The following is a 12,091-nucleotide window of genomic DNA, read 5'->3' on the forward strand; positions in this document are numbered from 1 at the left end:
CTGCTCGCTTTAGTTTGCAGCAACTTCAACTGGGCTGTAGAGGATAATTAGAGTGATGAAGAGTTGGCACTTACCAATTTCGTAGCCGGTGTGTGACTTGGTATCTCGCCAGTAACATAAACTTGAGAGGACTACTTAACATAGTGCCTGCTTAGGCTCGTACAGAAAAAAAAAGTAAAAGAACAGGAGTAAAGGTTTGAAGGGCAGAAGATAAGAGATGTCCTTGTTTCTAAATTTGCAGGCACTTATAAGTAAATGTACCCAGCTTAATGACACATCACTCACAAACCTCGAAGCCATCACATGCCAACAGGATATGTACTCATACATTTCATTCGCAGCATGCCCTGTAACCATCCATTGGTAGATCCATACATACACACATCCACTAACATATACCCCACATCCCAAACCAGCCCCTATCAAGAGAAAAAATGGCATCAAGCAAAAAAAAAAAAAAAAGGACACCAACAGCTTCCATCCATCGATCCACCCATCCATCCCACGCTATCCGCAAACCCCATAAAAAGCAGTAGCAGCAGCAGTAGTAGTAGGATGAAATATCAAGGCGAAACCCGCTCCCACTTGTCCATCTTTCCACTTTGACGACCAAGAGACGAACCCACTCAACGAGATTTCCCTCCCCGTCTTAGCTGCATCATATATGTACTCCACGCATCCCTCCAACCTGATCAATACCTCCTCCCCTCACGGTCATACACCCCACCCTCCGGTCCCGGTCTGGGAGCAGGCCTCAACCCGCGTCCCAAAAGCCCCACCGCACCACTAGCTTGTTGCTGCTGCTGGTAGTGCTGCTGCTCGCGCAACTGCGCCTGACGAATCTGCTCCTCTCGACTGAGCCTTGGATCCCTCGGGTCGCCGGGAAGGGCGTCCTGTGGCAGCGGAGCATCACGCATCTGGAGGTCGTGGTACTGTGCCGCAGAGGCGGGGTCACGAAACTGCGCTTCGCGGTATTGTTGCTGTTGTGCCTCGCGGTATTGGGCCTCGCGGTATTGAGCCTCGCGGCGCTGGACTTCGAGCATCTGCTGTTGTTGCTGCTGCTCACGGAGTTGGGCGTCGCGATGGTATTGTGCCTCGCGCATATCGCGCATGTGAGCTTCGCGCATCTGGGCCTCGCGCATCTGCTCACGCATTTGGACGTCCCGCAGAGCGGCAGCAGCTTCCTGCTCCCGAGCCGACATGCCGGCATAAGCCTGTTGCGGCGGCGGCGGGGCCGCGACAGCATAGCCGCTGCCAACGGGGGTATAGCTTCGGGGGCCACCAACAGTCGGGGGAGGCTCCCGTGGTTGCTGGGCTGGTCCGGGGGTGTTAGCATACCGAGCATACGGCTGGGATTGACCGGCAGCCGACGGGAGGGGCTGGGCCGGCTGGGGCTCTGCAACGCGACGAGTCGGATCCTGTGGGGCTCCGGGGCCAGCTGGAGGAGGATACCGCGAACCTGCGGCGCTGCTCAGACTTGACCCGGCACCTCCGCCGATGGACCCGGTTGACCGGTGATGGGGCGCCATAGTCGGGCTGGACACATCATGAGCGGCAGCGTAGACCCCAGTCGTACGAGGAGGATCGCCACGCAGGTTGCTAAGCGGATGCTGGTGTTGCGGCTGAGGCGTAGGAGCAGGGGACTGCCAGGTATGATGCTGTTGCTGCGATGGTTTGGTCGACATCGGCATACCACCATGCTGGGCACCCCAAGCCGATTGCGTTGGGACAGCAGACTGAGCAGCGGGCGGCTTCTGCGAAGGCATCCAAGGCGACTGCTGCTGTTGTTGTTGACCATGTAGTGAGGGTGGCTGCAAAGGACGCTGCTGTGATGATATCCAGACTGAATCACGTTCGCGCTCACGTGCAGCTGATGATGTTGACGGATGTGCGGCGTACTGCGTAGTAGGCGAAGACATATGTGACCCGTGAGGATCCCTTGGATCTCTTGGGTCCCTTGGGTCCCTTGGCGGAGGATAGGATGCTTGGCCGGGGTAACCTCCCATCGTAGCAGCCTGCTGTTGCGGTTGCTGAGCGTAGTGATGTGTCGGGTGCAGCTGAGGAGAGTTGGACGCGCCGGACTGGTGTGACGAGTAAGCATGCCTGTAGTAAGGATCGCGCTCGGTAGCAGCATCGAGGGCCGGCACCATTCCAGAACTCGGCACGCGGGTATGCTGCGGCTGAGGGGACTGATTATGGTACGGCTTAAGAGGAGGGATTGCGGTCTGGGCAGTGCTGCGTCCGTATGCATAGGCTGGCTCGGGCTCTCGACGAGCTACTATGGGCGCAGAAGTCGGGGGCGGGGGAGGAGGAGGCTGGCGAACCATAGACTGAGGAGGAGGGGGAGGAGGAGAGCTTTGCTTGATGGCCGTCACATCGGTAACTCTCTTGGTCGGAGCAGGAGGGGCCGGAGGAGGATCGTCGTTGAGGAGGGCCATTAGACTGCTGGTCTTGCGCGGCTCGGGAGCACGAGAGACAGGAGGGGGAGTAGGCTGGGCTGCCGGAGGTTGTTGAGCAGGAGGAGCAGGCGGCGCAGCTGAGGTAGGAATACCATGGTAGTGCTCCTGCATTGATACAGGTAGCCGCTGCATGCTTGACATGGGCCTCTCGGTAGTTATCGACCCGGTTGGCGCTTGTTGAGGAGGAACAGGCTCGCTCAACAGGCTGCGCATAGCACCATACGCTTGGGATGCTGGCGGCATAACAGTACGCGGCAGTTCCTGCTGCGGCCTTGACAGAGGGGCAGCCGGCTCAATACGCGATGACAGCGACCGGTGATGCTGATGCGTCGGCTGATACGGCGGATAAGGCGATTCCGCACGATGCATGCCGGACTCGTGTTCCTGCTTCAAACCACGCAGAGGAGGAGCCCTGTCCACTGGCTGAGGGCCAGGTCCAACGGGCTCGCGTTGCTGCTGCTGCTGCTGCTGCTGCGTGAACTCGAGGATTTCCCGTTCGCGCATCTCCCTCTCGCGCAATTCCTTCTCGCGCAGCTCCCGTTCGCGAAGTTCGCGCTCCCGTAATTCCCTCTCGCGAGCCTCGCGGTTGCGAAGTTCGTTCTGCTGCGAAAGCAAAGAGAACTGCATGCTGATATCGGTCTGCCAGCTTCTTTCCGGAGCCGGACGAGTCATGGGCTCCGAGACGGGGGGCATCGATGAAGCACCGGCTGGAACGGGCGGCTTCTGGGACATGCGCGCAGCCTGCTGCTGTTGTTGTGCTTGTGCTTGAGCTTGGGCCTGAGTCTGGGCAGCCGACTGCGCTACCTTCGAGTCGATCTCTGCACGTTCGGGGTACGGAACATAGGCAGGGGCTGGAGGGCGTAGAGCGTGAGAGGCATGTGGTGACATAGCCCGTGAGACGGAAGCAGTTGGGCCTGGCAACGGAGGTTGTTGTGGAGCAGCAGAGGAGACAAGCGGTGGTGCTGACATTGCAGACTGAGCTGGCTGCACGAGCGGATGAGAGACTGGCGCAGCTTGGGCGATGGGTACCTGGTAGCGACCGTAAGGAGGGTTCTGAGCCGACGTCTCGGTCTTGACCGGCGCCGTTTCCTCGGGTTCGGCAGCTGCCAAGGGCCGGTGTGCGGCAGCCGGGGCCTCGTACCGCTTTCTCGGGCCTTGGGTTGGCGTGGGCGGGGCAGGGAGCTTCTCGCCTCTTGCACGCTTGGCGTCGGCCTCCATGGCGATCTGCTCCCACTCAGGCTTGCCGCCCTCCTTGGTCTGCCGGACGTAGTAGTTCTTGACCATGGTCGCTGTCTTGGTTCCCATATGCGCAGCAATGGCTGCCCAGTCTGTGCCAAAGGCACGTAGCAGCGCCGGGAAGTCGGTCGTCTCGGACACGCTCCAGTAGCTCGACGCCTGCTGTGGCGTTCGAATGCGTTCCGGAGCCGTCGAGGTCGACTGGGAAGCCATTTCGAACGCGACCATGGTCGGTGCTGCTGGAGGAGGGGGGGGTTCAGGCCGCAGCGATGGCGGACCCGACATGGACATGACGTGCTCGGGGATGGTTGCCGGGATGGATGGCATGGGTCGCTCTGTGCCTGTAGACATGGGCGGCATCTGCGCGGAGCCCTCGAACGTGCCAGATAGGAACGGCGCCTGTGGCGATGCCCACTCTGGGCCCTGAGCCCGCGAGTTTGCACGCGACCGGCCAGCCTTGGTAGCGAGGGTAGCAGCAATAGGCACAGCGCCGGCTTCTTGAACCGCCTGTTGCTGCTGCTGCTGCTGCTGCTGCTGCTGCTGCTGCTGTTGTTGTTGTTGTTGTTGTTGTTGTTGTTGTTGTTGTTGTTGTTGTTGCTGCTGCTGCTTGGCCCCCCTTGGCCGCCTCTTTTTCAGCCTTCGTCTGCCGACCCTTGCGGCCACCTCTTTTCGTAGTCGTGGTCGTGGTCGTCGTCGTTTCGTTGCCGCTTTCGTTGTTGTTCTTGTCAACCACCGTGCCAGCCCTGCGACGACCACCTGGTGTGGCAGCTGGTGTGTTGCCTTCCGATTCGACGTTGGAGTTGACCTCACTGGTGAACACAGGAGCAGCCGCACGACGTGGCGGACGCCTTCTCTCTCCTGTACCGCCGTTGTCCTCTTGGTTGGCAGCTGCCGCGGCATCCTCGCCTTCGCCTTCGGGATTCTCGGTTGTAAGCACGCTCGCCTTTTGCTTCGTGCGACCTCCCTTCTTGCGGCGCCTGGGCTGCTTCTTGAGCTTCTCCTTGAGGTTAAGCTCGCGCTTCTTCGCATAGTAATACTGGATGCAAGTGCCGAACGTGCGGTCCGGCAGCTGCTCGGCAATCTTGCCCCACTGCTTGGGGTACTCGAGGTAGGCCTTCTCGAACTTCTCTTCTTCCTCCTCGGTGAAATTGTTGTGCCAAGGCACCACCTGCCACGCCGACACCAGCTTCTCCAGGGGCAGCAGCCCAGAAGTATCCCGGAACGCCGCCTGCTCCTTCTCGCGATCGGTCCAGAACATCTCGGGAATGACGGCTTCCTTTTCACTGCGGTACTTTTCCTTTTGTGCCCTCTCCTCACGCTCCTGCTTCTCCTGGTACTCTTTCATCGACTGCTGCATGGCATAGTCAAGGTCGAGCTCAGTCGAGAATCGGCTGGCTGCTCTTCTGCCCCCTTCAGGCTTGGATTCGCCATTCGATTTCGATCCCAGAGCCATGTACTCGCGCGCCTTGACCGCCGCGGGATCGTCCGACTGCGTAAAGCGCAGATACGCCTCATAATCCTTGGCATACTTCTCGCGAAGCTCCTGCTGCTTCTGCTTGGTCTGCTCAGCTTGCTCGCGAATATGGCCCATAAGGAACTTGCTGAACTCGGGGTTCTCTTCGCAAATCTTCTTGACGCGTCGGCTCTTCCACCACGGTTTAACATTGTACACCGGCAGCTCGTCGGTGGGCGGTGTGGCAGAGTACTGCCGGACGGCTTCCACGCTCCCATAGACACTAGCATCGTCCTCGGTCCTGTCTTCGCTCTGGTCGTCGGCCGAAACTGTGCTAGGTTCCGTCGTCTCGACCTGGTTGAACGTGGGTGCGAACAGGCTACGCTTAGCCTCGCCTTCTCCATCCGCTGAGGCAACCTCGGCTGTCGAGACAGACCGACGAGGAACTGGCATGGCAAGCTGTGGCTCCTCCGGTGCATCCTGCATCTCCACATCTTCTCCGATAGTTTGCTGGGCCTCCTCGGCAGGCTTCTCTTCTTCTGCAGCCTGCTTTTCTTCCTTAACCGAAGGGACGGGCGCCAAACTTTCCACCTCCATCTCCTCCACCTTAGGCTGCGGCTCCGGCGGCACGTGGGCTGCACTCTCCTTCTCCTCGATTTCGATGGTTGGAAGAACCGATGGTTCGCGCGAAACGGCCGGGCTCAATTCGACAACCTGTGGCTGAGGCTGCAGTTGTTGTGGCTCTTGCTCATCCTGAATCTTGTCTTTCTCCTTCTCCTTCGCAGGCTCCCGTTCTAACTGAGGCTGGGGCTGAGGCTGGGGCTGGGGCTGGGGCTGCGACGGTAACTCTGGCTCGGCATCGGGCATTTCCTCATCGGCCTTCTCGGTAGCGGGCTTGGGGCATGGGAATGTGAACCCTTCGGGGATACCACCGAGCAGGCTTGTCAGAGTGACAGGGTCGTTAACCACGCTCAGCATAGCCTCATGAACGGCAGTTGCGTAGCGCCGGATGATGGCCATTGGGGCCTTGTCAATGGCGTCCTCGATCTTATTGAGCTCAGCTTCGACCTTCGAGATCTGTTGCTCAAAGTACATGTCCATGTCTTCATCCTCATCTGACTCCGAAGACTCATCAGAAAGAGGCGGCAGCCGCTCCTTTGGCGGCAGTTGGATGCGGCGAGCGGGTATCAAGATGACAGGGCGCCGCTTTTCGATCACCTCTGGCTCCTTGGTCTCTTCAACCTTTCTCGGTTCCTCGGCGGATCCCTCAGCAGTTGGACGCTTTGCAGCCGTAGGGCTAGTCTGTAGCTCATCTTGGCGCTCTTCACGCTTCCGTTCTGCCACTTTCGCCCCGGTCACGGCCACATTGGCATCGCCTGGGGCAGGTTTGAGGGGTTCACGGTTCGCTACCGGCGGCTTGACCGGAATCCTCTCCGACTTGATCACGATCTCGTTAGCGCCAGTTGCAACATGGTGACCATCTGGGCTGCGAGGCCGCTTGTCTCCCTGATGCGAGAAGTCAGGACGGTAGCCAACTGGTCGCTGGGGCGGCTGCGGTCCAAACCCATGAGGTCCACGGGGGCCTGGCAGAATATCGACCTTCTTCGCATTCAGTGAAGGATTAATCCACTGCCTGCTCGAACGTTGCTGCTTCTGTTGAGCACGAGGACCAGCTGGAATGAGCGGGCCGTCTGGGAGCTGAGGTTTTGAAGGACCAGCAGGGGGCGGCCTGTCGCTTCCGGGACCGTGGGGAACTCCTGCAGCCTTCTCCTCAGTCATAGCTCTCGGGCCTGTCGGGGGAGGTTTGCCGGTGAGAGACTGGATCTCGGCAGCGGTCGACTGACGGCTAGGAACCGAGCCGAATGCAGGAGCTGAAGGAGCAAGGGGCGGCGGCGAGACATCCTTGGCTGACTGCGGTTCGTGAGGAGGACGTTCGGGCTTCGGACGAACGATATCGCGTTGGTTGTCTCTGACATCGCGGTCATCTCGCGAATCTCTGGCCGTGTCCGGGTATCTGGTGTCCCTACGATCACGATCGTCCTGATCTCGACCCCAGCGGCTCTCCTGCGAGCGGCTGCGCGGGAAACGATCTCGGTCGTCGTAGAAGGGGGCCCTATCTCTGCCCGGTCTCTGATCCCAATCACCACGACCTCTTCCGCCGCCGCCAGTGCCAATACCACCGCCTCCCCGGCCACCACCGCGTGCAAAACCTCCACGGAACGGCGACGGAGAAAACATTTGGTCCGAGTTCGACGAACCGGCAGATAGCGGGCCATCTCTGGAACCGCGGCGGGCTCGCTCGGCATCGACATTCAGCGGGGCATCTCGGGCGTCACGAGCGTCTCGAATGTCTCTGGCATCTCTGGCGTCCCTGAAATCGCGGGTCGGCGGGGGAGATCTTGCACGCAATGGAGGGGGCGAAGGTCTGCGAGGGCGCGAAAAATCGGGTCGGTCGCGCTGATCACGTTGCCAGTCTCTATCCCTGTCCCTATCCCTATCCCTATCCCTATCCCTATCGCGGGCATCACGTTCACGTTCACGTTCACGTTCCCGTTCCCGTTCCCGCTCTCGCTCGCGATCTCTCTCTCGTTCTCTCTGTTCCCGTTCTCTCTCTCGCTCCCGTTCGCGAGATCTCTCGTCTCGAAAATGTGGTCGATCTCGGTAGTCGTCGCGGTCACGGCCACCAGGGTCTCGGCTGTCGTCACGCCACTGACGTCCTCGAAGTCCGACACGGCCTCCTCTGCCGCCACGGAAATCGCCAACAAAGCCCCCGCCGCGAGGGCCGCTCGGGGGGTCCATCAAGGCCTTTGGCCCTCGAGGGGGCTGAATGTTGGAAAGCGAATCACGGAAGGAATCGCGGCCCATCGGAAAGCTAGGGGCATTGCCTCGCGGCTCCACGGGCGGACGGCCACGGTCGGCATCGGAATAACGGGGACCACCACGATCATTTCGGTCTCCGTAGGGGGATCGATCACGGGGTGGCGGAGGGGAGCGAGACCGGCGATCGCTGCCGTCGTAGCGGCTGCCGGTATATCGCGACCTGGGATCGTTGGGGTCAGTAAAGGGTCGACCACGACCATGGTCGACGGGTCGGTCACGGTAACGGTCGAATCGTCGAAATGATGATGGCGAATACATGTGTAGTCGGTTGTGGGAGGGATGGATGAGGGCAGCGACTAGCTGTCACCCCTTTGTTGTGGAATAGATGGAAGGGGGGAAAAAAAATGTTAAGGAAACGGTAGCTAAGTTGGAAGAGAAGGGAAAACTCTGCGGATGCCTGACATGGGCGGCGGCGGAGAGACCAGTGGAGATGGAGATGGAGAAGTGGAAATGCGGGAACTGGGAGCTGGGAACAAGAAACTGGAGATGACTGGAACTCCTTTGAGTTGAAAAAAAAAAAATCGAATGGACGGAGAAGGGGCCAACTGAGAGCTGCGGGCTGTGGGCTCAAGGGTGATGGAGCTTCGAGATTGATTGGAGACCTGGGGGACATACATTGTGGGTTATTCGAGGCCCGTCTGATGTTATCGTGGGCCTAGAGAGTCGAGGTTGCACGGCTCATAATTTATGGCGGCAACTTGTGCTGTGGTAAGTTGACGTTTAATCGAGCCGAAAAAGGTGCTGCGAATCGTAGAGGAGAGATTGTTGGTACCTATCGCGTGGCAGGTTCGGCTTTCGGGCTCAGACACGGTGCTTGGCCTGGGTAAGTGAACTGAAAACTGAGATGCTGCGTGAATGGAGTGGACGTGCGGCGACAAAGTGACAACAGCGGAGCAGAATCTGCAGCAACAGCCCGAAAGGGGCAGAGGCAAGTTGAGCCGCTAAGCGATTTTGGGCTGGCAGCAACCTAAAATCCTTGATTCGCAAAAGCACAAGTGGATATGCTTGATGGAGGTGGCAATCGGGACGCTGACGCTGTGCGATGCGATGTGCGATGGAACGAACTGCGAAGCAAGCCTAGAGACTGGAGACTGGGGACGGGAGATCGGAACAGACAGCCGTCTTTCGAGTCGAACAAAATTACTGAGGTGACCGGACGAAAAAAGAGGCAACAAGCCGGAGCACCGATCACAACAAGATCGTAATTCAAAATTTCGCGATTCTAATCCAGGTTCCAGGATGGTCACACTGGCAGAAGAAAAAAAAATAAAAGCAAAACTAAAAATGACTCGTTCCACAGGATAACCGACGACTGGGACTGTGCCGGCAACTGTAAACAAGTAACCTGGCTTTCTGGCTGGAAACGGGATTGTTTGTGGTGCCTGAGGCCTGGCCCGTTGCCGAGAATGTGTATGTGTGTGTGTATGTGCGTGTATGTCAAGCCAACCTGACTGTCAGGCCAGGTTTGAAGAGATTTAGGTCTGCGTCTGCGCTGCGTCGAGCTCGGCGTCGGCTTTGGCTGGAATGCGAACTGCTTCAACAAAGCGGTGAACGGCAAAGCATGGACGGACTGAAACAGACACGGCACGCGTCTTCTGTGGTCCAGGTCCCGATGCGAGCGGATGCGCGGATGTGCAGATGCGTGAGATGGAGTCCAAGTGGATGTTTGACGTTTTGGGAGGGTCAGGTCAGGGTCAAAGCTTGCTTTGCCGGCGCCCCAAGGGAAAAGGGAAGATTGCGAGAAGGGGGATTGAAGTTTGGCCTCTCTGCTTGTGAGATGGACGATGGAGATTGGGTGAGCCAATTCCATGCTTCCACCCAACCTTCGCACCCTCGCTCTTTCACTGCAGTTCAAGGCTCCACTCACCTGAAATCTCCAAAAACTGGCACCTGCCCCAGCGCAATTGTGCCGCCAGCTGCACGGCCCATGCTCCAAACCCAAGTCCCCAGCCCTGCCTGCCCTGCCGTGCCCTTGCATGGCAGTTTCTAATTGGTCAACTCTTTGACGTTAGGGCCCCATCACCTGCCGTTACGTACCCTACCCATGCTGCGCTTGGCTGTAGCAAAACGATCTCAGCGGGGCTGCCGCGGGCGGGTCGATGGGACCGATGGAGGGCATGGGTGCCATGGGGCGGATGGGCTCGGCATGCGCCTGGCATCAGCGTCCGATTGGCTTGTGGCCAAAAAACACCGAGCAGATTTAAATGTTAGTGTTCATCGTGCTTCGAGCCGCGTGCACAGCATGTCATGCCACTACTACCTGTGGCCACTTCATGATATTAGCGGTTCAAACAGAGTGTTGGAAAGCATTCTTCATATCACGAAGGCAAGGTTAGAAATTGCAGGTCTTTTGATGGGATTTGCGACTTGAAAAGCGATGGCGTTGACAACAGAGTGACCCGCAAGACGATCTCGCGCAGAATGCGCCAAGTGGGTCCACAAGGAAGATCACTGTTCGTCTGAAACTTTCACGTCGCGGGGCAATTGAAGAAAAATCGAGGGGTCAAACCACGCGGAGGGGCAAGACGACATTGTCAAAGTCAACACCAAATGGATAACTTGTAACTGACTGAATGAAAGAGGGAAGAAAAAAAAATAAGGAGATAGAAGGGTCGTCTTTCATCTTCTGTCGCATCATAGACTGCCATCTTCTTGTTTTCTGGTTTATTTATTTTTCATTTTTGCTTTCCTCAGAAACTCTTCAAACTTTTTTCTAACTCACACCGCCCCCCCCCCCCCAACCATGGAGAACGTCCCCTCAACCGCTGCCCAGGCAGTGCTGGTCAAGTCGGAAGAGATGCCCGAGGATGCACAGAAGGTTGAGGAGCTTGACTTCAACAAGTTCCGGGGACGGCCCATCACAGCGGATGACTTGCTGCAGGGCATGCGGCACATGGGCTTCCAAGCGACAGCTATGTGCGAGGCCATCCGCATCATCAACGATATGCGCGCCTGGCGCGACCCAGAGACGGGCGAACGCACTACCATCTTCCTGGGATATACCTCCAACTTGATCTCGTCCGGCTTGCGTGGTGTGTTTCGCTACCTCGTGCAGCATCGCCATGTATCGGCCATCGTCACCACTGCCGGCGGCATCGAAGAAGACTTCATCAAGTGCCTGGGTGACACCTATATGTCGTCATTCCATGCCCCAGGTGCCGAGCTGCGCAAGAAGGGTCTCAACCGCATCGGCAACTTGGTGGTGCCCAACAGCAACTACTGTGCTTTTGAGGACTGGGTGGTGCCTATCCTGGACAAAATGCTTGAGGAGCAAGAGGCCAGCAAGGGCACTGAAGAAGAGATCCACTGGACACCATCAAAGGTCATTCATCGTCTGGGCAAGGAGATCAATGACGAGCGGTCGGTGTACTACTGGGCCTGGAAGAACGATATCCCCGTGTTCTGCCCAGCCCTGACGGATGGTAGCCTGGGCGACATGCTGTACTTCCACACCTTCAAGGCGTCTCCGCAGCAGTTGAGGATTGACATTGTCGAGGATATCCGTAAGATCAACACCATCTCTGTGCGGGCAAAGCGCGCAGGCATGATCATCTTGGGTGGTGGTATTGTCAAGCACCACATTGCGAACGCCTGTCTGATGAGGAACGGAGCCGAGTCGGCAGTGTACATCAACACAGCGCAGGAGTTCGACGGCAGTGATGCCGGCGCGCGGCCAGATGAGGCCGTGTCGTGGGGCAAGATTAAGATTGGGGCAGATGCTGTCAAGGTATGTCCCAGGAAGAGGTCCTCCCCCTCTCCCCTACAGCTCATCACTAACGGTAACAGGTCTACCTGGAGGCGACAAGCTGCTTCCCCTTCATCGTAGCCAACACATTCGCCAAAGACGATCAATATGCCAAAGATGACCAATAGATGATGAATACACGGCACCCAAGGTAACCTCAATTGTTTCCAGAGATGGTTGACATGCGATATGCAGTGTACAAAGTCTAAACCCCTCTCGTCATGCATGACACCCAGTAAATCCCAGAAACCCCAACCCCATACACAGTCGTGTCTCATTACACATATCACATACCTATTCACAGTACCGGACCTTTCC

General features: G+C 57.9%; 2 protein-coding genes across 2 annotated transcripts; one reads left to right on the forward strand and one right to left on the reverse strand.

The window, feature by feature from the left end:
* Nucleotides 1–692: 692 nt before the first annotated feature.
* On the reverse strand, nucleotides 693–8,286 carry CTHT_0015680 (uncharacterized protein; the record flags this gene model as incomplete). Its single annotated transcript, XM_006692008.1, has 2 exons — nucleotides 693–4,358; nucleotides 4,429–8,286. The coding sequence occupies 2 exons, from the start codon at nucleotides 8,284–8,286 to the stop codon at nucleotides 693–695; spliced, it is 7,524 nt and encodes a 2,507-aa protein (XP_006692071.1).
* Nucleotides 8,287–10,771: 2,485 nt separating this feature from the next.
* CTHT_0015690 (uncharacterized protein) lies at nucleotides 10,772–11,901 on the forward strand (the record flags this gene model as incomplete). Its single annotated transcript, XM_006692009.1, has 2 exons — nucleotides 10,772–11,755; nucleotides 11,815–11,901. 2 exons carry the CDS (start codon nucleotides 10,772–10,774, stop codon nucleotides 11,899–11,901), a joined length of 1,071 nt encoding a protein of 356 aa, XP_006692072.1.
* Between the last annotated feature and the right edge of the window lie 190 nt (nucleotides 11,902–12,091).

This window comes from Thermochaetoides thermophila (genome assembly GCF_000221225.1).
Source record: "Thermochaetoides thermophila DSM 1495 unplaced genomic scaffold scf7180000011814, whole genome shotgun sequence".
In the NCBI taxonomy this organism is placed as follows: domain Eukaryota; kingdom Fungi; phylum Ascomycota; class Sordariomycetes; order Sordariales; family Chaetomiaceae; genus Thermochaetoides; species Thermochaetoides thermophila.